The sequence below is a fragment of the Mirounga angustirostris genome, unplaced genomic scaffold (assembly GCF_029215605.1).
Source record: "Mirounga angustirostris isolate CCGP_5_RB_7025 unplaced genomic scaffold, mMirAng1.0.hap1 SCAF_16, whole genome shotgun sequence".
Taxonomy (NCBI): Eukaryota; Metazoa; Chordata; class Mammalia; order Carnivora; family Phocidae; genus Mirounga; species Mirounga angustirostris.
In genome coordinates, this window is record NW_026991724.1 from 43,021,864 (window position 1) to 43,046,851 (window position 24,988).

Here is a 24,988-nt window from a genome sequence, read left to right on the forward strand (position 1 = left end):
TTTCCTGCTCACATGAAATGCTGTAAAGTTCTTTCTTTTTTTTTTTTTTAAGATTTTATTTATTTATTTGAGAGAGAGAGAGAAAGAGAGAGGGTGAACCTAAGCAGAGGGGAGGGGAGAGGGAAAGCGAGAATCTCAAGCAGACTCCTCGCTGAGCATGGAGCCCCATGTGGGGCTTGATATCATGACCCTGAGATCATGACCTGAGCTGAAACCAAGAATCTGATGACACTCAACCCACTGAGCCACCCAGGTGTCAGTGCTGTGAAGTTCTTTGAAGAGTTCAGGGAACCTCCAGATGTTGACTCTGTCAGTAGGGCCTTCCAGCTCTTTCTTCTGTCAAGTGCCTTACTCCTCTTGGGTAGAAATCCTTCTCCTTCCTGGGTCCCCAAACAACCCCCCGCCACCCAGATGTTTGAGGAGGGATGGAACGATGTGCTCTGCCTTCATCCCATGTTTCTGCTCTGAGGCTCCACCCCAGGTCCCTCTCCCTCAACCCACTACACTTGCCCTTCCCCCATTGCTTCCCTCCCACCATCTCCCACATCCCAGTGAAAGGAAAGAAAAACTTTGTTTCTCTATTCACGGATCACAGGAGGAAGCTTCCATGAGTGCATGGATGAAAAGACAGAGTATTATGACTAGAGAAGTTTAAAAATGCATAATAATATTTATGTACATTATTAATAGTTCCATCACATGGATTCCTAGAATTAAAATTATTGGCCTGAACAAATGCAGACCTTTTAAATTTTTATGTTGATCAAAGTTATACGTACACATAGTAGAAAAGATAAAATAATTCGGCATACAGTTGTCTTCTCCACCTCATGCCTTCTCATCCTTGATTTTACTCTCCAGAATCAACCACTCTCTTTTAGTGGACACTTCTGTTTTAATCTTCATGTTTACAAATAGAAAGTTTATACACAGTCTTCATTTTTTTAGCTGTATATATTATCCATTGACTTTTTACTGGATGATGATAAATTAGCTCTTACACATACAATTACATACTACACACATCCTTTCCCACACACCAATATCCTTCCCTTCCATCCAACCTCCCAAGGTTGTTATTTCATGATCTTTATGAAATCAACATTCAGTGATTCTATGATTATGATTAGAAAAATGTTAGTCAGAGCTGAGCTATGTAGTGTGCTGTGATTTACATCTTGTCCCCATGCAAGCTTTTTGTTTTTCTTCACAACTGGAGTTAACATTTGCCTTTCTTTTCCCCCCTTTGAATCATTTAACCTCCAACATCTCTGTTCTTCTGCTCCAATCTGGACTGGCTGCTCTTTCACAGGCTGCAGAATTCTTTCACTAGGACTTCCCTTCACCATCTTGTTAGGTTGATTCCCCCATTTTCTCCCTCCTGGTTTATTCCCTTGTTTTTTTTGGTGGAAATATCTTCTAGAAGCTTCTTGAGAAAGAGTACTTGGGAGGCAATTTTTTGAGACATCATATGTCTGAAAATGTCTAATCCCATTTCCTACTGATTGATAGTTTGGTGTTCTTCCAACTATAATCCTTCAACTGTAATTTTTTTTTTCTTTCTGGAAACTTTTAGAACTGATGTTCTGAAGTATTATTATTGTATCTTAACAGTTGTGCTCCACGCTCTGTAGGTCCTTCCAATTTTCAGTTGTGGGATTTTCCTTGTAATGTTTCTTTAATAATTTCTTTACTACTGTGTTTTCTGTTTTCTCTTCTTTTGGAATTTCTGGAATTATCCTCTAATTTTCTTATCTTTTCTCTTACTATCCATTATGTCTTGTATTCTACTTTCTAGGAGTTTTCCTTTTGGTTTAACACTTACAGTGTATATACCATCCATCAGTTAAAGGAGGTGCTTTTCTATTTCCATATTACTGTGAGTTTTTAATCATGAATCAATGTAGAATTTTTTGGAATGCTTTTTTTTTGCATCTTTTGATCTCTTAATATATTGAATTACATTTATCAATTTTCTTTGTTAAACCATCCTTGCATTCATAGCATAAACCCAACTGCAGGATTCAGTCTGCTAATATTTTGTTTGGGATTTTTTGCATCTATGCTTATGAGTATAATTTTCCTTTCTCATAATGAGATTGCATATTTTAGTATCAAGGTAATGCTAGCCTTATAAAATGAGTTGGGAGAGGGGTGCCTGGGTGGCTCAGTCCTTAAGCATCTGCCTTCGGCTCAGGTCATGATCCCAGGGTCCTAGGATTGAGCCCTACATCAGGCTCCCTGCTCAGCAGGAGGCCTGCTTCTCCCTCTCCCACTACCCCTGCTTGTGTTCCCTCTCTCGTTGTCTCTCTCTCTATCAAATAAATAAATAAATAAATAAAATCTTTAAAAAAAATCTCCTCTAAAAAAAATAAAAAATAAATAAAGTGAGTTGGGAGAGCTCTCTTCGCTTTTCTTTCTGGAAAATAGTTTGTATAAAATTGGAATTACTTTTTCCTAGTATGTTTGGCAGAACTCGCTGTTAAAAACCATTTGGTCTTTGTTTTTGTGTGTGTGGTCTGATGGGAGAGTTCAGGGAGCAGTGCCAGTAATTAAACTTTTTTTTTTAAAGTAAGTTCTTTTTTTTTCTTTTAAGATTTTATTTATTTGAGAGAGTGAGAGAGAGAGAGAGCACAAGCAGTGGGGAGGGGTAGAGGAGAGGGAGAAGCAGACTCCATGCTGAGCAGGAGCCAGATGCGGGACTGGATCCTAGCACCCCGGGATCTTGACCTGAACCGAAGGCAGACACAACCGACTGAGCCATCCAGGTGCCCCTAAACTTATTTTTTTTTCAAAGATTTTATTTATTTATTTGACAGAGAGATAGAGAGCATAAGTAGGCAGAGAGGCAGGCAGAGGGAGAGGGAGCCCAATGCGGGGCTTGATCCCGGGACCCTGGGATCATGACCTGAGCTGAAGGCAGATGCTTAACCAACTGAGCCACCCAGGCGCCCCCCTAAACTTATTTTTAATTTAAAAATTTTCACCAGTAATTAAATTTATTTCATTTACTTGTTATATGACCATTTATATTTTGTATTTCTTTTTTTAAAGATTTATTCATTTATTTGGGGCAGGTAGGGGCAGAGGGAGAGGGAAAGAGAATCTCAAGCAGATTCCATGCTAAGCATGGAGCCCAACCTGGGGCCCGATCACACAACCCTGAGATCACAACCTGAGCTGAAACCAAGAGCTGGATGCTTAACTGACTGAGCCACCCAGGCACCCCTATATTTTGTATTTGTTATTGAATCCATTTTGGTGAATTTTAGTTTTTTCCTGGAAATTAATCCATTACATCTAAGTTATTAAATATGTTGACAAAAAGTTGACCATAATATACCCTGTCATTTAAATAACTGTAGCATCTGTATCTTTGTTCCTTGTACTAATTTTTAATTTGGAATGTTTGTGCCTTCTCTCTTTGTTTTTTCCCCTAATCAATCTTTCCAAAGTTTTGTCATTTTATCTTTTTCAAGAACCAACTTATGACTTTTAATCTTCTCTACTGTATCCTGGTTTTCTATTTTAATTTTCTGCTCTTACCTTTATTATCTCCTTCCTCGTATAGTCTCAGGATTTATGTTCCTATCTCTTTTCCGTCTTTTAATTTCGTTGCTTACTTCATTAAATAGCATTTAAGGCTATAATTTTCTTTCAGGTTTTTATATGTGGCATTTTCATTATTGTTAGTTCTGTATATTTTCTAATTTCTCTTATGGTTTCTTCTTTGACTAGTGAATTATTTTTTTTTAAAGATTTCATTTATTTATTTGACAGAGAGAGAGAGAGACAGCGAGAGAGGGAACACAAGCAGGGGGAGTGGGAGAGGGAGAAGCAGCTTCCCGCGGAGCAGGGAGCCTGATGCGAGGCTCGATCCCAGGACCCTGGGATCATGACCAGAGCTGAAGGCAGATGGAATTCTGGTGCCCCAGAATAGGTAGTGTTTTGCTCAGTGAACACAGGAGCTGAGAGTGGCCCCAGGGGGCTTGTCGTGTGGATCTGCGAACCTCATCAGTGGCAGTGGGCCCCTCAGAGAGCCGTGTCCCACCCAGAGCTCTCTGTTCCTCTAGCAGCCTGAGCGGCTGCTTCTGCAGCCAGCTTCCCACCTCCTGCCCCTCCTCTCCTCAGGCTTGCAGGGGTGAGGACAGTTGTTTCCTATTAAATTAGCCATACTTAACTTTAAAAAATATATATTTTTAAATAACCCCCCAAAAGGGTGCGTAATCCCAATACATAAAACAGAAACAAAACAAAACAAAACAACCCTACCAAAGCTGCCTTGTTTGGAGAGCCCTCCAAAATGGAGGCGGAGCAAAATGAAATCCTTCCAGTTCCTCCCTTGGCCTCTGCAAGCTTGCATCACCTTCTCATTTTAAGAATTTGCCTAATAAGTGATGTGGAAAAACACTCCAAGCTAAACCCAACCGCCATGGGGACATGACCAGCATTCTAGAATTCTTACATTGCTCCTCACCCTATTTCCCTAGCACCTGTTCTCCAGCATCTTGGGAGTGTGGTTGTTGAAATCATGATCCATAGATGCTCATTCAAACACCACCACCACCACCACCCTGCCCTGGAACATATAATAAAAACTAAAACATCGATTGGGCATTCACTGTGTGCTCGAGCCCAGGCTAAGCATTTCACTTATCAGATATCTTATCAGAGTCTCTCAAAACCCCTTGAGGTGGGCGATCACGTTTGCCACACTTCATAGGGGAAGGCTGTAAACTCACGGACTACAGAGATTGTGTCTCTGTCGGCCTCTTGATCCCCGTTTTCCAGAAGAGCAGCCGACAATGTGGGTGTCAGTGGGTAGGGGGGACAGCCTAGAACATCACTGCAATTTATCAGAAGACTCCCCATCATCGCTGCTGAAAGGAAGCCTCCAATCTGGAAGTTTCCTTGAAGAGTTCCCAGTCCTGGGGAGACACAGATGGACCTTCCACGGGGTGTTGCTGGTCGCTCCCAAAGCAGCTATGAGTCCTACAGAAAATGTTGTACTTGGTCCCGGCAACTCCTTGCAGCAATGAACCCAAATGGTCAGAAAAAAATGCGATTTTTCAGGTTTTGAGAAGCAGCGCAGACCACTTTTTCTTAGACTGGGTTTTGGGCCCCTCCTTTTCGTTTCTAGAGTGGGAATAAAATATATAAAATTAGAAGGCAAAACAGAAAACTACGCACTGGGGAGAAGGAAGAAATCTTTGGGAGTTTCTGGTTGACAACATGCAAAACGAAACAAAACAAAACAAACAACCCTCTTCCTCCCTCCTGCCCTGTTTTTGTGAAGGCGCCAATCCGCGGGCAGCTCAAGGTACGCCAGGCTTCCTCCCCAGAGAGCCCAAGTTTAGGGGCAGGTCATAGTCTTGGGCTGGGTGTCTTTGCTGTGACAGGAACAGCAATGATACTTCCATCCAAGACGCTGAACAGACAAAGCAGAGAAGTTCATGAGAAACGGAGGCCCCCGCAGCTCTGACTGGGAGGTCAAGGTGGAGGGCGGCCGGCGGGGAACTGTCCAGCTTGCCTCACGGCAGCTGGTTTCCACCTGGCACACATCTGGTTTGTAGAAACGGAACTCAGTCTTGCCCAAAGGGAGGACTCTCAGGATGTAGGCAAGGAATGGAAAGGGGGGGTACATCAGAGAATTTAGGACTTTCCAGGGTGGAGAGTGTGGGAAGGAATTTGCTAAAATCAGACGCGCTGGGGGAGAAACCTTACGCACACAGAGAGTGTGGGAGAGATTTGGTAAGGAGTCAAGATTTCCCAGCCCCACGTGGGCTTTCTTCTGAGAAGAAATCAGAAGTCACAGTTCATTGGAAACAGATAGATACCGTCAGGAAATCTTGAAGTATCTGGGGAATGCAAATATCACACTATTGCTTATTATTTGTCAGAAATACATAAGCCCACACTCTCTTGAGCACCAACGTAGGAGTAGAAAATGGAATAGTCAGCATAGATTCTATCTGTATGCCAAATCTTCGAGTGGAAAAATACTACAGAAAGGACACAAAATCTGGACTCCTCAACCCACCATCACATCCCAGCTGGAAGGAGATGCCAGTGGGCAGTCTCAGGACCCTGCTGCTCCCCTGACTGAAGGGAAGGCAGAAATAATGGACAAGAGGCAGGTGGTTTTCAACCATAGAGCTTTTAGGATGGAGAAACACGGAGGGGGCCTCACATGGGGTGTTCTTAGGTGGCCTTGCCACGAGATTTCATTTCCACACACCAGCCCCTCCCATGTTTCCAAGGACATTAGGTTCTAATGAGTTTCCTTCTCTCCACAGCCCTGACACCAACCATGAATCTTAGTCAGAAATCTGTCTGCAAAGGCAGAGATTGGGAAAGGTATAAACAACGCTGACCGCAAGCCCAATTCCCCACGTAGCTCAACCCCTAAGAAAGAATCTTAAGCCAACCGGGGCACCTGGGTGGCTCATTCGGTTAAATGTCTGCCTTCAGCTCAGGTCATGATCCCAGGGTCCTGGGATCAAGCCCCGCGTCGGGCTCCCTGCTCAGCGGGAAGCCTGCTTCTCCCTCTCCCACTTCCCCTGCTTGTGTTCTCTCTCTCGCTGTGTCTCTCCCTGTCAAATAAATAAAATCTTAAAAAAAAAAAAAAAAGAATCTTAAGCCAACCTTGATGTTTCTTGAAGACAATAATCCTGTGCAGGGACAATAATCCTGTGGGTTCTGGGAACAGATGTTCCAGGTGAGGTGAGGGACATCTTGACAGCTAGATGATTTGGGGTGGGTGACCTCCACCAACACACCCGGGGACGTCCAGGCCAGCCCTGACCTCTGTTTGTCCAGCTGCCTACTGGACCTGTCCATCTGGAGGTTCTGTAGGCACATCTCCAACCCGTTTTCCTAAATAGAAACTCTTAATGTGTTTCAGCAAAACATTTTATTTCAATCTTCCACTCCCCCTTCAGTGTCAAACCACAGGCTGAGCCTCACGCTGGGCCCCACTCCTAAATATGAACTGACAAGCAAGGATCATGCACAGTTGAGGAAAGCATCTAACACAAAAGCCATGAGACTCTGTTTTAAGATTTTATTTATTTCTTTGACAGAGAGAGACACAGCGAGAGAGAGAGAACACAAGCAGGGGGAGTGGGAGAGGGAGAAGCAGCTTCCCGCTGAGCAGGGAGCCTGACATGGGGCTCGATCCCAGGACCCTGGGATCATGACCTGAGCCAAAGGCAGAGACTCAACCAACTGAGCCACCCAGGTGCCCCAAAAGCCAAGAGACTCTTAAAGAAGAGCAAGGTGGGAGGACTCCATCCCAGATACATCAAGACTAATTGTAAAGCCATAAATATAATTAGGATAATTAAGTATATATAATTAAGGTAGTGTGGATTTTGCAGAGGGATAGACCAGTAGACCAAGGAAGCTCCGAAACACCCAGGGATGGATGGATGGATGGATGGATGGATGGATGGATGGATGCTTGATGTCCAACAGAGAGGAGTACAAGGAGACACGTGAACCAATGTTCATAGCAGCACTATTTTTAATAGCCCAAACTGAGAAGCCCTCAAATGTCCATCAACATAATTGATAAGTAGTGGTATTTAACCACAATTTATTTTATCAGCACCATATCAATACTATATGATATTAAAAATGAACCAATTTCAGCTGTACACGATAAGGTGAATGACTTACAAACGTAATGTTAAATGAAAAAAAGCCAAATACAAAAGAATTCAAAGTGTGTTATTCTACTTGTATGAAGCTCAGAAATAGTCAAAACTAAACTAGGGCTTCGGGGAATATGCGCCTAAGTGGTAAAACTAAAGAAAAGCCAAGGAAGGGATTTTCAGAGAGGTCAGGGTATACTTTTCTTTGTGGGGAGAAGGGGTTTGAGTGAGAAGGCATTTGTGGTTTCTGGGGGTGCTGGCAACATGCTTTTTCTTGGCCTGGATGGTGGGTCTGTGGGTTCTTCCTTTATAATTTATATATTAAGCCATGCATTTATATTTTATTTTTAATTTTATGTTTTAGAGAGACAGCACGTGCACGTGAGAGAGAGAATCTCAAGCAGACTCCCTGCTCAGTGCAGAGCCCAATGCGGGGCTCCATCCCACGACCCTGAGATCATGACCTGAGCCAAAATCAACAGTCGGACACTTACCCAACTGAGCCACCCAGGTGCCCCTTAAGCCATACATTTATATTTTATGCCCTTTCCTGTGTGTATTCTCTGTCACAAAAAGATCTTTTGTAAACATGAAATACCAAGGGGAAAAATCTAGCAGAAGATATGAAAGTGGGGGGAGGGAGAATTGGAGGGGGTCCAAAGTTACAAAATTCCAGTTATCAGATAACTCTGCACTAGAGATGCAAGGTACAACGTGACAACCATAGTAAATACGCTGTGTGATAGGAAATTTGTTGAGAGTAGATCCTAAGAGTTCTCACCACAAGGAGAAAATTATTTTTCTTTCTTTTCTTCTTTCTTTTTTTTTCTTTTTCTTTTTTTTTAAAGATTTTATTTATTTATTTGACAGAGAGAGAGTGAGAGAGGGAACACAAGCAGGGGGAGTGGGAGAGGGAGAAGCAGGCTTCCCACGGAGCAGGGAGCCCGATGCGGGGTTCGATCCCAGGACCCCGAGATCATGACCTGAGCCAAAGGCAGACGCCTAACGACTGAGCCACCCAGGCGCCCCTCTTTTTTTTTTTTTTTAAAGATTTATTTATTTGAGAGACAGCAAGAGAGAGAGTGTGAACAAGGGGACAGAGAGGAGGAGGGGGAAGCAGACTCCCCACTGAGCGTGTAGCATGGAGCCCAATGCAGGGCTGAATGAGGGGCTCGATGCGGGACCCGATCCCAGGACCCTGAGATCATGACCTGAGCCAAAGTCAGACGCTCAACTGACTGAGCCACCCAGGCACCCCTCTTTTCTTTTTACTGTCTCTCCATGAGAAGAACATTAGCCAAACCTAGTGTGGTGATGATTCCACAATAGATATGTCAGACCATCATGCTGTACATCTTAAGTGATGTACGTCAATTACTTCTCAGTAGAAGTGGTAAAAAAGATAAGAAAGAACTTTCCAAGAAAAATTCTTTCTCGAAAGTACGTAACACATGGTGGTGATGCCTACACACAACAACTTTGAGTTTACTTGACACCACTGAACTTCACACCTAGAAATGGTTCTGATGGTAACTTTTATGTGTATTTTGCCCCAATTAAGAAAAACTCCTCAACACCCAGAGAGTGACATTAAAACCTCCCTAAATACTTGGAGAGTGACCCCATGTGGACATGTCAGAAAACTCAGTATTGCAAAGATACCCCCCAATTGTTGGTTATAGTGTAACAATCAAGTTCCCATTGTTGATTTTTTTCCCCCTTGGAACTTGACAAGCTGACTCTGGTCCAAGAGGAACGAGACAGGGAGCCTTGCTCACCACACATCAAGACTTCCTTTAATGCTCAAGTCCTAAAGGCAACATCTCAGACCCAGGGCTGGACGGAAGATCCACAGAACCGACCTGAGCGCCCAGAGACACACACGCCCAGGGGAGGCATGGGGGGGGGGGGGTGGGCCATCAGTGGGACGCTGGCTAACTGGGGAGGTCCCCCAAAAGAACGCACCTGGCAGCTTTAGTCATCAAAACCGAAAGCCAGAAACAGCCTGCTGTCCATGGGCAGGGAAGACGGATACAGCAGTTGTGGTGTATTCCCACAAAGGAAGATAGCGTCATAGCAAAATTGGATGAAGCATCACTACCCCTATGGCTGAACCTGAGAAATCGTGTTGAGCGAGGAGAGCAAGTCACAGATGACACATGGCATGGTTCCGCTGCATAAAGCTCGAGAGCAAGTAAAACTAAAAAATGTATTGTTTAGGGATGCATACCAATGTGATTTGAAAAAACGGTTAAAAATGTGAGGGAATGAGAACTGTCAAGTGAGGGGTGATGGAGAATTCTGGAAGGGAAGTGGGGTGGGGTGGGGGAGGGGCCCAAGGTAGTCACAGGGGTACTCACGAGGGATGTGCTGGTTCTCAAACTGGGTGGGGGGGCTATGGGGCTCACTTTATTGTTATGCTTTATAACTCAAGTCTATGATGCAGACACTTTTTAGTATGTATCAATTATCATGTAATAAAAATGGGAAAGGAAGAGAACGGTGCCCATTCCTAAGCCATGGAGAATACCAGTTTCTACAGACCAGGGAACGGAGAGGGTTGTGCAGAAAAAGATGAGCTGGTGCTGCCAATGAAGTAGGAGGAGAGCCAGAAACTGGGGCATCCCAGAGGCAGAGAGAACCTCCCGGAAGGACGAGGGGTCTCCTGGGTTGTAGCTTCTAAGAGCAGGGCGGGAAGAAGAGGACTGGAAAACATCCCAGATTTGGTCCCTTGGGGGTGACCCCTGGGCTTGGAGGAGTGGTTCTGGGGGAATAGTGGGGACGGACAGAAGCTACATTGTGGCTGGCTGCCGACCAACAGGAGAGATGGACCAGCGGAGACCACCAGGTGGTCGAGAGGGAAAGGCAGGACGACTGACTTCAGTCTCCACTGTGGTGTGGGCGCCCCACCCCCACTCCATCTCTTCTCTCAGGAACAGCTGGTCACAGGGGAACACGACTCCGGCTGGACATGCAATTCTGGCCACAAGGTTGTGACTCTGATCCAGCCAGAACTCCCAGGGGGAGGGGAGGGCCTGGTCTCTTATCCTTACCCTGGAAGTCCGGACCCTGTGGGGACAGAAGGAGGAGAAAACCAGAAGGTATGGATGTTGGGGTGCCTGGGAAGGGCCCTGGGGTCTGGGCCTGGCCTGTAAGGGTCTGGGTCTCTTCCACAAGCCAGGAGAAACTCTCTCTGGGTCCCATAGGTCCTCCTTCCCTATTCCCTGGGCAGGCGGGCATCAAGCAGCCCTTTCTGTGTTCTGCTGTGTGGACAGACAGACACCGGTTTGATGTCCCCAGACCCAGGTGGCTCATCATATCACAGCCACAGTGCAAGAACTGGCCTGGCTTCCTCCCAGCCGGCCACCCTCCCTTTGTTTGCTCTGGGAGGGGCAATTGCCAAGCAAACAGGGAAGGGAAATCCCGGATTCTGTCTCCTCACCGTTTCCTAGGCCCCGAGGCCTCTGGCTCCCTCCGGGCCTCGCGTGTGTGTGGAAGAGAGCTAGGGTCGCCGGTGTATAAAAAACCCAGGCCTTGGCCTCGGCGAATGCTCAGACAAAATAAACCCCAACCCAGGGGCACGAACCCCACATATCAGAGCTCTCTGACACCGCCCAGCCACCAGAGGATGTGGGCATCAGGATTTCCAGTTTCCAGAAGAGGAAACTGAGGCTCAGGGTCACGAAGAGAGGACCCTGACAGACGTGGGAATCCCACCCAGACCTCTCTGACCCTCAGCTCGGCTGTCTTCTTAGGCGAACAGTGGGGGAGTGGTGAGAGGCAGGCTTGAACAGGGGCTCTCCCCTTCACCTCTCTTTTTTCTCCCCCAGAGACTGCACCATTATCCAAGGCCCCCAACCGGGCAGTCGGAGCCCCCCCTCCCATGGCCGAGCTCCTGCCCCAGCTGCCTTGGCCCCCACTGGCCAAAGGTGGTGCCCAGGATGCATCAGTGCCCCGAGCCGAGTGGTGGAGCCAGCAGCCACAAGGTGGCGGGGCAGAGGGCCCAGCCCCTGAGCCCCGGAGGCTCCTGGAGGTGCCCTCCATTTACATCACACCATCCAGTGATGGAGAATCACCCCCTTGCACCCCGACCCCCCTGCGCCTGCAGCTGCCGAGGACCCCAGACCTGGAGAGTATATCCCAGGACAGGTCAGCCGGGTGTTGGGACACAAAAGAGGTGCTCTCTCTCTCTCTCTAGGGATTCATGCTCGAGGGGGGCTGACACTGTCCCGGTGTGGGAGCTGAAGGTCAGCTGGAGTGTGACCTTAGCCCCACATGGGACCTGACTGGAGGTTGTGAAAGAGGCACATAAACAGAAAGAGGCAACTGGGAGCATGTGCTGGGACAAGTGCCTCTGAGCTCTCCGCTCTCCGCTGAGCACTGCCTGCTAAGGGGGGAGGGGGATACCCCCTTTGGCATACCCAGTGTTTTTCAAACTGTGGATCATGACCATTTAAGGGCCATGAAACCAAGGTAGTGTGTTGCGATCAGCGCTTTTTCCAAACAGAAATAGGACAGAATTGAAAATACAGTGTATGAGGTAGTAAGTGTGGTTTCCCGCAAATTTTGTGACATTACATATATTTCTATATATTACATATATTTCTTGCACTGGAAGCCAGTGTAAAAGGTATGTCTTGCTACAACTCGTGGGGGGTGGGGGGAGAAAGAAAGAAAGAAAAGAAAAGAAAAAAGAAATGTAAACAAAACTTCTGCAAAGAAACTCCACCTCTGGCACAAGGAGACGGGAACTGAAAGTTCAAGGCTGCCTGGGGAAAGAAGAAAGAACTATACCAGCACTGAATAGAAATAGCCACTGCGGTTTCTTCTAATAATGGATGCTAGATAAGAGTTAAGGTTTCTGAAATAGAGCTCTGTGTATCAGCGTGGAGAAGTCTCAGAAACAGTGATGATGGAGAAAGCAAGTTGCAAAATGATACAGTGGGAGCCTAGTTGTGTATCTTTTAAAAGGCATTGAACAATAGGGTATATTGTTGGTGGATCCATCCTGATATTAAAAAAAAAGGATGGGAAGGTGTACAGAAGGAGCACACACCAGCTTCAGGGCGGTGGGTCCCTTGGGTGCAGGAGCAGAGAAAGGAGGGATGGGGAGTTGGGTCTTTGGCTGTGCCTGTAAAAGTTTATTTCTTTTTAAAAAGAAAGAAAAGATCTGAAACAAAAATGGCAAAATGTCCACATCTATTGGATATGGACGGTGGGGATGGCCATTTTATTTTTTATTTTTTCCTCTTTGAAATAAATATTCCCTAAATAAAATTTTAGAAGTACTTCAAAGGAAGAAACAGGCAAAGAGAAATACAGTTGACCCTTGAGCGGTGTGGGGGTCAGGAGGCACTGACCCACCGCACAGTGAAAAATCCAAGTGTAACTTTTGACTCCCCCAAAACTTAGCTACTAATAGCCTACTGTTGGCCAGAAAGCTTACCTAGAATAGAAACCATCAATAACACATATTTTGTATGTTATCTGTATTATATACTGTGTTCTTACAATAAAATAAGCTAGAAAAAAGAAAATGTTTCTAAGAAAATCATAAGGAAGGCAAAATACATGTACAGTACTGTACTGTAAAAAATCCATGTATAAATGGACCCACACAGTTCAAACCCATGTTCAAGGGTCATCTGTACAGAGAAAGAGAACAGTGAAACAGAGGGAGATGGTGGAAGGAGGGCCTCTTTAAGACCTGAGAGAACTTCTATGTAGAGGGAACCGCAAGTGCAAAGGCCCTGGGGCAGGGATGTGTCTGGTGAGTTAGAGGAACAGCAGGGAAGCTGGGTGGTCCAAGGGAATGAAAAAAGGGGAAGAAGGAGGAGGCAAAGTCAGAATGGTGACAAGGGCCACACTCGGGCCTTGGGCACCAAGTAGGTGAGGACTTTGCTTTTATCTGGAATGAGGTGGAGCCAAAGGAGGGCTCTGAGCCAGGAGGGCCCTGACCTAACTCAGGGGTTCATAGGTTCTCTCTGGCTACAGGTGGGGAGCAGACTATAGGAGGCCGGATAGGAGCAGCCAAGTGGTTGCTGTGGTGTCCAGGACAGGGGCAGTGGGAGCCAAGAGTTTACATTCTGGAGAGATTTTATGGGGTGGAGTGGACAGGGATGGCTGAGAAATTGGATGTGGCTGTGAGGGAAAGAGAGGGGCCAGGAAAGATGAAGTTTTGGGCCTGCCAGCCACCAAAATGGAGTAGAGCGGGTGGGGAGCAAGGCCCTGTGCTGGGGTGCCTCCGGCCAATAGCTGTGAGGCGGGACTCACATTTCCGTGTTTTCATGCAGGCAGCCCCTGCAGGGCGGCGCGCAGGTTACCGTGTCAGAGCAGGGCTGTGTCCAGCTCTGCAGCCTACCCCCGGCGTGACCTGGGCCAAGTCACTGCCCGTCTTTGAGGCCGGGCTTCCCCACCTGTAAAAGGGCTGCTGTCCCCCCGCCCGCCGCAGCCCCCCCCCCCCCCCGCGCTGTCCCGTGGGAAAGCCCCTTACCACAGAGTTGGTGAGATCTCCAGGACTGGGGTGACTTGCCAAGGTCACAGCACAGCTAAGAGCCAGGGAGGCTGGATTCTAACTTGGTCTGGCTAACGGGGACTGGGGCGGAGAGGGGTCCCCAGACCCCGAGGACCTCCGGGGCCAACACTGGGAGGTGTGGAAACGCACGGGAAGACGGAGGCGGCCTCCGGGCCGCACCCCTTCCCGCCAGCCGCGGTTCCCCTGTGCTCGCAGCCCCCACCCCTCCGCTTCCCAGAATCTCCATCCCACCGCCCCCCGCCAGCCCCTCCAGCTCCGTCCCACCTCTCAGGTTCCTTCCCGGCCAGGGGCAGAAGGGGAGCTGAAGACGCTTTCCGGGTACCAGGGGAGAGGGTCGTGGCCGGTGCCAAAGGCAGCTGCCATGGCGGTGTTTCGTTTGAATCGAGTCTGTTTGTCTTTCCGTCCTTCCTTCTCTGTTCACTTCTCTGCCTCCTTCGATTCTCAGTGTCTGTCTTTTCCTCTCTCGTTTCGGTGGCTCCGGCGTCCCGGCCGCCCCTCTCGGTTCCTCGGCTCGCTCGCCCTCCCCCTGCGCCCCCGGGCCTGCGTCTCTAACTCCCGCTCGCGGCGGCTCTCCCGCGGGCCGCCCCCCCCACCCCCCCGCCGCGGTGCCGGTCGGCGCCCCTCCCCCTCCCCCCGCCCGGGCCCGCGGGCCCTCCCGCTGCGCCGCCCCCTTCCCGCGCGGGCGGGGGCGGCGCCGTGACGCGACGGGGCGGGGGCGGGACGGGTGCGCTGACGCTGCGGCGGCTCCCGCGGCTCCCGGGCTCCGGCCTTTGTGCGGGCGGCGGGCGGCGGGCGGCGCGGTCGGGTGGGGGCGGCGGCCCCGGAAGGCGAGGCAGGTGCCCCGCAGGGACGCCCAGCTCAGCCCAGCCCCGCTCGGCCAGCCCTGCCCTGCGGCCGGGCGCGCCCGCCGCGCCGCATCCATGTTCGAGTAAGGACCGGGGCGGGGGCGCGGCGGGCGGGCGGGAGGACGGGGCCGGCCGGCCCGGGGCTCCGCGCGCGCTCGGCTCGGCGGTGGCGCGACCGGAGCCCAGGCGGAGGGGCGGGGGCGGCGCCGGGTGGGGGCGGGGAGGGGGCCGGCGCTGCGCTGGGGCCTGGGCGCCGACGGCGGGGGGGGGGGGGGACCCAGGCTCGTCACCGCCAGGACGAGACGCGCCGGGGTGGCGGAGCTTTGGTGGGAGTCCCGGGCTCGTCCGCGGGGAGTCGGGCCTGCGGGGAGGGCTCCGGCCTAGCTGGCCGCGGTCCGGGAGGCGAGGGGTGGGCGCGGGGCTGACCCCGGGCTTTGGGCCTGGGGTGGATGCGGGGCGCACACAAGCCCCGGCTGGCCCGCGCACAGGCCACGGAGCTCGGCGGCAGGCCCGGGAGCAGCCCCCCTTGGCCTGGGCCCCCTCCCACCGCCTCTGTCTGTGGCGAGTCCCTGCGCTGGGCTGCTGGTGGGGGCTTCGTGGCCGGCCGGCCTCGTGCCTGAAATTCCGGGTCCTGGGCCCGGAATTGAACTTCCTCTCCCTGTCTGGCCCGCTGTGTTTTCGAGTAGGAATTGTAGGTGTCTTGGAAGTGTGTGTATGCGGGTCTGCATTCCTGCTGTGCATCCTCTCTGGCTGTGTGTGTAATTTATGTCAAACTCCATCTGTGGCTCCATGTGTTACTGTAAATTCCCCGAGTATGTCTGACTGTGACACTAGTTGTGTGTGGGGGGGGGGGCTGCGTGTGGCTGTGACCTTCTGTGTTGTATGTGTGTGTAATGTATGATCGCATCCCGTCAGACCCATGCGTGTCTGGTTGTGCCTTTGGAGTGTGCGTACGTGTGTCTAGGTCCCCTGGTGTGCAGACAGCTGAGATCCCCTCTGGCTGTGTGTGTGGCTGTAGAATTTGCCTCTGATTCCATCTGTAGCTCCAGGTGTCACTGTGAGTTGCCTCTGTGTCCAGTCGTGACTTGGTGGTGTGTGTACGCAGCGTTTACATTCATCACTCTGTGTCTCTGTGCCTACGTTTACCTCTGAACACATTAGCTCTTGGTGCAAATGTAAGTGACCTGTGTGTGTCCCTATATGACGTTGTGTGTCCGGGGCCTGGGGTATATGGCTGCAACCCCCTGGGGTTGTGCCTGTCACTTCTGCTGACATCTTTGCGTGAAAGTTCCTGTGTGTAGCCGTAATCCGTATGTGACAGTTCTGGATGTGCCTGGGCTTCCGTGTGTGCAGCGGAGACCCTGGGGGCGTTGTGTGTGTGAGGGCACAAAGAGAGATCCCTTGTGGCTCTTAGTGGGCCCGGGATCCTCTTTCCCGAGGCCTGGGGTGTACCCTTGGCTGTTGGGAGCAGTAATGACTGACACTGCACTCCTGTTAGAGTTTGTAAACCATGTCGCACGCGTCATTTCCATAGCTGGCCGCTGTGTTGGTAAGCTGCGTCCGTGACCCCCTGGGTCCTTCGTGGCCATGTGAGTGGCTGGGTTCTCTGGCAGCAGCCACCGCTGACCCCTCGGTCCCCTGCCGTGTTAGAGCAGCCCTTCGCTGTGTCTTCCCCACCGGGCGGTGAACACCGGGAGAGCCGAGCTGACCCTCTGGCTTAAGTTCACCTACACGGTACCTGCGTTGGCTGAGTTCTCTGTGACCGCTCCTTTACTTGTCTGGCTCTCTCCGTAGAATGTCATTTGCTTTCACCTCTTCTCGGAGACTTTGTTGTGGCCGTTCTGTGTGAATGTCATTTATCGGGAACTTTCTGTGATTTCTGTGACCCTCTGCAGCTACCTGTGTGCATCGGGGACAGGCGTGTGTGTGTGTGTAACTTCTGGGACTTTGTGGCTGTCGCATACTTGCAATGCTGCGGCCGTGTGAATCTTTATGCTAGAACCCTGAGGCGCTGGGTGCGAGAGTGTCACCCCTGTGAGAGTTGTGCTGTGGGGCGGGGCGGCGGGGCGGCTTCTGGCAACGGTGGGAAAGTACCGTTTGCCTACACCGGCTGCGTGTGACCCACCCCACGTTTCCCTTTTATGCACACCTGCATGTGCATCTGCCCCTCTTTGACCAGAGGGAGCTCCAGGCCTGTGTAGGCCCAGGAAAACCCTGTTTTCTCCCGAGTCCCAGCAAAACCCTGTTTTCTCCCGAGTCCCTCCCCCCCCATAACGGTCCTCCAGCCACAGCGGGCTCCTCCCTTCCCTCTGCCGCAGCCTGCCTGGGAGGGCAGCCTCAGGGCCGTGCCTGCTCTCGAGCACTTCCTCTTCCTCCTACGAAAGAGCAAGATCTGGGGGCATAGGCCTGCGGCCGTGGGAAAGTAGGACAGGTAGAGGAGGGGTCTGCATTTCAGGCTAGAGAGGTGAGAAGATGAGGCAGGGGAGGAAAGTGGTCACCCCCTCCTTCAGAACCCTTCCGTAGCTCACCAGTGCCCTCAGGGGGAAGCCCAAACTCCTGACCTGGGCCAGAGGGGCCTGAGGGACCTGAAGGGGGGGGGCCTGTGCCCTCCTGTCCTTCTCCTGCCCCACTGGCCACCTCACTCCTCAGACCTGCCAGGCTCAGTCCTGTCCCTGAACTCCACACCCCTGTCCCTAAAAACAGTGTTCCCCTGCTCTTTGGCCGAGCTGCTCTTCGTCCTCGGGCTCAGCTCAAGTGTGCCCTGCACCCCACTCACCCATCCACTTAGCCCTCCTTTGTGTCCGTGGTCCTCAGACTTGAACATGCTTCCATGTCCTGGGCCCCACCCCCAGTTTCGGATTCAGGAGGCCTGCCGTGGGTCGCACAGGCCGAGCGGTGCCTGAGCTCAGCGTCTCCATTTGACACGTGTTCTTGTTGCTCATCTCGGTTCCCCAACTGGAATGTCAGGTCCCCGCAGGCCGGGATGGTATCTGTTTTGCTCACTTCTGTGTCCCCAGCGCCTGGCGCAGGGCATGTGCTTCATGCATACTTAGCGAGTGAAGGATGGAGCTTGGGGTCAGTTTGGGCTCTGCGCCCCAGGCCGAGGTGTTGCTTGGGGCCCATCAGCGTCAGCGTTTGTCTGGAGCAGAGGTGCGCTGGGGCAGTGGCAGGGCCTTGCCCTCCGTTTTAGTCCGACAGAACCTATTGATCAAACCAGAGTGCCTACCACGTGCTGGGCTTTATATGCACTTGACATTGAACAACGTGGGGTGAGGGGTGCTGACCTGCCGTGCAGTTGAAAATTGGTGTGTACTTCTTGACTCCCTCCAAACTTAGCTCCCAATTGTTTACTGTTGACCAGAAGCTTTATCGATAACATAAGCAGTCGATGAACACATTTTTTTGGTATACTATCTGTATTGTATACTGTATTCTTACGATAAAGTAATCTAGAAAAGATGGTATTAAGAAAGTCATAAAGCAAATAGCTTTACAAGACCGTACTGTATTTACTGAATAAAGTTCCCATATAAGTGGACCCGCACAGTTCAAACCTGTGCTGTTCAAGGGTCAACTGTCTATTACCTCACTTTCTCCCCGCAACAACCCTGTGAGGCGGATGCAGTTATTCCCGTCATGGGCAGGCCCCAAGGCACTGGGGGAGCGCGTGGCGGGGGTCGCTGAGGGGGGGCAAGTCTCACACCTCCTTGGATCCCGGTTCTGTGAGGGGCGGGAGAGGGGCGCTCCTTCATTCCGTCTGCACCAGCAAATGCTCCGTGCGCCAGCCTCGTCCTAGACCCTGGGGATGCAGCTGGAAACAAAGCGCCTTCGCCTGCGGAGCGCAGAGAGAGACACGACAGCAGGTCAAGTGCAGGACGTGCTGTGGAGAAAGATGAAGAGGGAGCGGGATCGAGAGGTGGGGAGTGTGGTTTAGATAGAGGTGCGAGGAAGCTGACTTGAAGAAGCATCCCCTGAGCAGAGACGGGAAGGAGGTGAGGGAGCCCTCCCGAAATGTGAGATGGAGGGCATCTGGACAGAGGGGACAGGCAAGGTAGGAGCTGGGGAAGGGTGAGCAAGGGGTTGATGAGAGGGTCCAGAGGTTCATTTAGCTGGAGTCAGGTACAGCTGGCCCAGGGAGGGGGTCCCCAACCCGACTCAGGTGTTCATAGCTGCCCCCCTGCTGGCCACAGGTGGGGAGCAGAGTGGGGGATGGGTGTCAGGGAGACCTGGGAGAAGGCAGCTGCAGCCGTCCAAGGGGCATGGCAGTGGCCCAGATCACCACCTATTTCATTTACTTACTTAGTTATTCTGTCCCACAAACTCATTGCACAGGTGTGGCGGCAGTGCGTACCCTGGGTCCTGTCCTGAGCTGTACTGGGGACAGAGCAGTGACCAGGACCTTGCCGTCGTTGGGGAGCTCACAGACCTGCGGGGGAGAGATGGGGCTGTCGTCGGACAAGTGGCCGCCGGGAAGTAGTCAGGGCTGGGATGGGGGACGCAGAGGCAGAGTGGCAGCAGAGTGGTTAGCGACAGGATGGGAGCCCAGGGCAGTCCACAGTGAGGGACTGGCGTGTGCTGAAGCTTGGAGGCAAGAGAGGGAAGTTTGAGCAGCCGATGGAGGCCCCCGAGGTGGAATCATGCCCTGGCTTCAAGCAGCTGTGCGTCCTGGGACAGGTGGTTGGCTGCTTCGCGTCCGGCTTCCTGCTCTGCCAGGCAGGGATGGTGCTACCGTCGCACGTCCAGGTTGCCCGAGGAATAAGTACTCCTACGGAGAGCTTGCCAGAGCCTTGGTACAGCGCCAGCAAGTGTCCCTTGGTGGCTCCTGCTCCAGCCAACGCGCAGAGCATTCCTGCAGCCGCCGATGTTTCTTGAGAGTTCACTCCGTGCTGGGTACAGTTTTGGGTGCCAGGGACACAGTGGTGACTAAGACTTTCTTAATGCACAGCCGGAGGCAACAATAGGCAAAACGACTAGGCCATCCGGCTGAGTTGAGGTGGTGTGAGGTAGGCCGCGGGGCTGGGTCCCCAGGGGAAGAGGAGCATTCGAGCCCAATAAGACAGAGCCTGTCAGGCTGGGCTGTGGAAGGCCGTTCCAGGCAGAGGGAACAGAAGTGCAGAAGCCTTGACGTGGGAATGCAACAGGCGAGTGTAGGGACAAAAGGAGGCTGGGGGTGGCTGAAGTGGAGGGTGTGAGCCACACCAGGGCCTAGGGTGACAAGATGAGGACTTGGCCTTTACCTGGAGTGCGATGCAGCCAGAAGGACCCTGACGCGCGCGAGTCGGGTTCACAGGCTCCCTCTGGGGTGGGGAGCTGACAGCAAGGGGCGGGAATGGGGACAGGGAACCCAGGGAGAACCCAGGGAACCCTGCTGTGCTGTCCAGGAGGGCAAGGATGGAGTCTGGGCCAGGGCGCCGGAGCAGGGGAGATGGGTATAATAGAAGTAATGGAAATAGATTTTGGAGGTAGAGCAGGTGGGATGTGCTAACAGATTAGAAATGGAGAGTGAACAAGAAAAAAATTAAGCACAGGCTTAGGTTTTTAGCTCAAGCAATTGAGTGGGGAGGGGCTACTCAATAAATATTTATTTATGAATAAATTAGTTTTAGTCTACGGCCATACCACCCTGAACGCGCCCGCTCTCGTCTGAATAAATTAGTTTTAAAAATAGCAGGTGTTCTTGAGAGCTCACTCTATGCCAGGGGCTACTGATGTATTGATCCATTGAAGTGTCTAAACAAGCAGACGAGGACATGTGTTTATCACCCATGGGTCATAGACGAAGTCACTGAGGTGCAGAGAGTTAGGGAATGGCCCGCTCTGTCACGCTGCTGGAAGTGGAGTCGAATGGGTGGGTGGGGATCAATGGGCTGATGTGTGGGCCTCCTAAGATAGGCCTGCCCCCACACCTCACCTGTTCCGCACCCCAATGCCCCTCTTTTTCTCCTCCCCCAGCACCGCCCCCCACTCCGGCCGAAGCACGCCAAGCAGCTCCCCATCTCTCCGGAAGCGGCTGCAGCTCTTGCCCTCGAGCCGACCCCACCCTGAGCCTGAACCAGGCACCATGGTGGAGAAGGGGTCAGACAGCTCCTCGGAGAAGGGGGCGGTGCCTGGGACGCCCAGCACCCAGAGCCTGGGCAGCCGGAACTTCATCCGCAATAGCAAGGTCGGGGCAAGCCCAGTGGGGTGGGGAGACAGGGGGAAGGGCAGGGACTTTAGGGGCTCATTCTGACTCTGCTCCTTTCTCTTGCAGAAGATGCAGAGCTGGTACAGTGTAAGTGTTGGGGGGGCCGGCTGGAGGGGAGACAGGGAGGGGGACAGGTGCCGGGCCAGGAGCCCCAAGCTGCAGCAGTCAAGGAATTGGGTGCTGGGGTTGGTGGACCTAGGGTCACATCCTGTGCTGCGCGGCTTACTTCCTGTGTGTCCTTGAGTGAGTTGCTTAACTTCTCTGGGCCTGTCTCTGGAGACACTGTCCCAACCTTACAAGGCTGAAGGGAGCACTCGCTAAGAGTCAGTGGTGCCGGTGGGTACCTGGCACAGTGGAAACCAGTAAATGACCGCTCTCATGATGGTTAGTCTTGTGTTAAGGGCCGGGGAAGACCGGGATGGGTGGGGGGGCTTCTGGGCACTTTGTGGGGCAGAAGTATAGGGATGTGAACCCCCAGCTGGGTTCTTACCCCCCCAACTCACCCAGATGCTGAGCCCCACGTACAAACAGCGGAACGAGGACTTCCGGAAACTGTTCAGCAAACTCCCCGAGGCCGAACGCCTCATCGTGGGTGAGTCCTGCCGCGCAGACCCCGTCCCCGGGCCGGGCCCTGAGCCCCCCGTGCTGCCCGCCCGCCTGTCCCGCCCGCGCTGGCCGGCACAGCGTGTGTGACTCAGGCGTCTGCCGTCTCTCCCCTCGGCCGCCTCAGATTACTCCTGTGCCTTGCAGCGCGAGATCCTCCTCCAGGGCCGCCTCTACCTCTCCGAGAACTGGATCTGCTTCTACAGCAACATCTTCCGCTGGGAAACCACAGTGAGCCAACTCGGGACAAAACGAGGAGGGGCTGGGGCGGGCCGGGCCTGGGCCTCTTCTGACCGGCCTCTCGTCTTCAGATTTCCATCCAGTTGAAGGAAGTGACGTGTCTGAAGAAGGAAAAAACAGCCAAGCTGATCCCCAATGCCATCCAGATCTGTACTGAGAGCGAGAAGGTGAGCCGGAGGACCTGCTGGGGGCTGGGGCGGGCGGCCTGTGGTCACTGGTCTCAGCCAGCCCCTCCCGTCCCAAGCCCTGTTTATTCTGCACCCTGAACTCTCAGATCCGCGCTTTCTCTCTATTCCCCCCGCCACCCCTACTGGCCTGCCCTAGGCTCCCGTCACCTCCGACCTGGACCCCCCCCCCCCACCAGCCCCTCGTCTCAGTCTCTGTGGCCTGCCCCTTCACATAGCTGCTCTGGGTAATAGTAGAATTCTTCCCTCCCACATATCTGTCAACTCAGATGTCCCCTCTCTTTGGAAGCCTTCCCTGACGCTCCATTCTATCCTGATGATTGTTGCCTCATGGTCCCAAGATGGCTGCCTGGCACCAATGACTCAGACAGGAAGGGAGAGGGAATGGTGGGGAGACCTCCCAGCAGACTTCCCTTTGTGTTTTATTGGCCAAATGTGGATTAGGTGACCATCCCTCCTGGCCGAAGGAGACTGGGAGAGTGCCCTGGGCTTTCTCCCTCACAGCCCGCCCACCCAGGGCTGTGCCTGTCTCCTGCTCTGCACTGTGAGCTCTGGGGGCAGGGCCAGGGGCCGTCTCCTTGTCACAGGGACTCCAGCGTCGTCCGGTGCCAGGCTGGGCACAGGATAAACATTCTGTGAAGTGAATGATGGGACGAATGAATGGATACATCAGGATGGAGATCCCGGCACAAAGTGTGGGTGGTGACGGAGCTTCCGCTCCTCTGGCCATGTCTGTCCCCCATGCCCTCACACTCCTCTCTCTCCTGCAGCATTTCTTCACCTCCTTTGGGGCCCGGGACCGCTGCTTCCTTCTCATCTTCCGCCTCTGGCAGAATGCGCTGCTTGAAAAGGTAGGTCTGGGTGAAAATGGATGGCGGACTAAGGGGGAGTCCTGGAGCCAGGAGAGCCAGAACTTGGGGAACTGGAGGGCCCCTTAGCTCTCCTCCATGGGCACAGGCCTGCCCTGCCTGCAGCTTCCTGTGTAGACCCCAGCAGGGGCTACCACGGGCTCTGGTGCCTGGCCCTGCCCCCATGGACACGTATCCATGTATCCATGGCCCTTTCTTCACCTCCACAAATCCAAAATGCTCTGAAAATGAGAAGGTGCCTTTGTGTGTGCCGTAGCAAAATCCGACCCTGAGCTGACATGGTTATTTCTAGTCTACATCAGCACTCTCTAATAGAACTTTCCATTACGATGAAAGGATTCTCCATCTGTGCTGTCAAAGTATGGCAACCACTGGCCACATGGGCCTGTTGAACTCTTGAAAAGTGGATAGCGTAGCTGAAGATCTGCATTTTTCATTTCATTTCATTTTGATTCATTTAAACTTAAATGGCGGCACGTGCTTCTTGGATAGCACAGGCCTATGTTTATCTCCATGTGACCGTTCTTATGTTTCAGGACAAAAAATATTAACGTGTTTGACTGGGGTACATCTTAGATGTGATTGTAAATCAACATAAAGTTATAGTATCTATCCAGTATTGAATATGCCAGTGATTCTCAAAGTCTGTAGCTTCAGGAACCCTTTCTACTCTTTAAAATAATTATAGACCCCAAAGAGCTTTTGTTTAAGTGGGTTATATCTACCAATATCTGCTGTATTAGAAGCTGAAACTGGGGAATTCTTAACCACAACAATACACGAGCATACACTGCATGAGACCCCAGAAAAAGACAGTGTCACATGTCACGTAGCCTCTGGAAAATTCCACAGTATACCAGTGTGAGAATAAAAGCGAAAAAGGAAAGTAGCATCTCATACTACTAGTAACGCTTAACCACGCTTACGGAAATGGTTTTGATGTTATGGACCTCCTGAAAGGGTTGGGGGACCCCCAGAAATCCTTGGGCCACACTTGGAGAACCTTTGGTACATAGTGCACTGGATACTAAATACAATACCATCATCATTATTGGTACCATATTACTACATGCAGGATAGGCACTGCATTATCTTTCTCAGGTCCCCAAACTTCTTAATCTTGACTTATGTCTTGCCCCAGAGGTTTTGAGTAAGGGCCTTTAGACTCGGCCTATTCCGATGGGCTGGCCTCCAGGCTCCCCGGCCACGCTCGCTGTGGTTGCATGAGTTTAGATAGGATACAGTCGGCTGCAAGTCACGGAAAACTCAACCACACGTGCTTTAAGCAAACAGATACTGAATTACTTCCTGAGTAACAATAGTAGCTAATACTTGGGGTGCTCCTGGGTACCAGGCCCTGCTCTGAGCATTGCAGGCATTAATTCACTTTAACTTCACAACCACCCTGGGGGGGCAGCTGTTTCACCAGTGAAGTGTGGAGGGATAGCCTTCCCGTGGTCACGAGGCATTTTATGTGGCAGAGCTGGGGTTCTGACCTGTGGCACTTGGGTTCTGTGTCATGCTGACACTCCTCTAACTAGGGGTCTGGAGGCAGGCAGCCCAGGGTGGGTTTGAGGGCTCCCGTCCCTCGCCGATGTCATAAGGACCCCAGCTCTTGTTTATTCTTCCACACTGTCCGCCTTCTGCATGTTGATGTTTTGTCCACATGCTTGTTGCCTCGTGGTTGCAAGATGGCTGCTTCGGCCGTAGGCATCATGCCCTCAGTCACATTAAGTGTCCCAAACGTGAAGGAGAAAATGGGTGGGTAGGAAGGGCACTTTCCTTTATCAGGGAGGGAAAGCCCCCTTTAAGCCAACTCCTCTTTGCATGTCTTTGGCTAGAACCGGCTAATAGGACCCCCCCAGTTGCAAA

The 24,988-nt window shown here is 51.8% G+C and overlaps 1 protein-coding gene and 2 long non-coding RNA genes across 8 annotated transcripts in view; 2 read left to right on the plus strand and 1 right to left on the minus strand.

Moving 5' to 3' along the window:
* Nucleotides 1-9,958, plus strand: part of LOC135362823 (uncharacterized) — a 34,620-nt gene extending 24,662 nt beyond the window's left edge. For both annotated transcript variants that reach the window (XR_010408085.1, XR_010408084.1), the window contains one exon: nucleotides 8,020-9,958. This is a non-coding gene — a long non-coding RNA (uncharacterized LOC135362823). The remainder of the gene's footprint in view (nucleotides 1-8,019) is intronic.
* On the minus strand, nucleotides 1-14,822 carry LOC123855543 (uncharacterized). Its single transcript, XR_006793553.3, has 2 exons — nucleotides 14,455-14,822; nucleotides 1-5,136 (listed from the first exon to the last, which is right to left on the minus strand). It is a non-coding gene; the product is annotated as an uncharacterized LOC123855543 (long non-coding RNA).
* GRAMD1A (GRAM domain containing 1A) overlaps nucleotides 10,127-24,988 on the plus strand; it is a 24,739-nt gene continuing 9,877 nt past the window's right edge. The window contains exons 1-8 of one of the 5 annotated variants that reach the window (XM_064580793.1): nucleotides 10,127-10,756; nucleotides 11,486-11,804; nucleotides 20,988-21,198; nucleotides 21,286-21,306; nucleotides 21,727-21,811; nucleotides 21,950-22,053; nucleotides 22,134-22,229; nucleotides 23,018-23,098. In XM_064580793.1, coding sequence (XP_064436863.1) covers nucleotides 10,627-10,756; nucleotides 11,486-11,804; nucleotides 20,988-21,198; nucleotides 21,286-21,306; nucleotides 21,727-21,811; nucleotides 21,950-22,053; nucleotides 22,134-22,229; nucleotides 23,018-23,098 — 1,047 coding nt within the window. In that variant the 5' untranslated portion in view covers nucleotides 10,127-10,626. Of the gene's footprint in view, nucleotides 10,757-11,485; nucleotides 11,805-14,918; nucleotides 15,119-19,132; nucleotides 19,926-20,987; nucleotides 21,199-21,285; nucleotides 21,307-21,726; nucleotides 21,812-21,949; nucleotides 22,054-22,133; nucleotides 22,230-23,017; nucleotides 23,099-24,988 lie in introns of those variants that run through there. The other 4 variants (XM_045891255.3, XM_045891256.3, XM_064580794.1 and 1 more) reach the window with 4 other exon arrangements.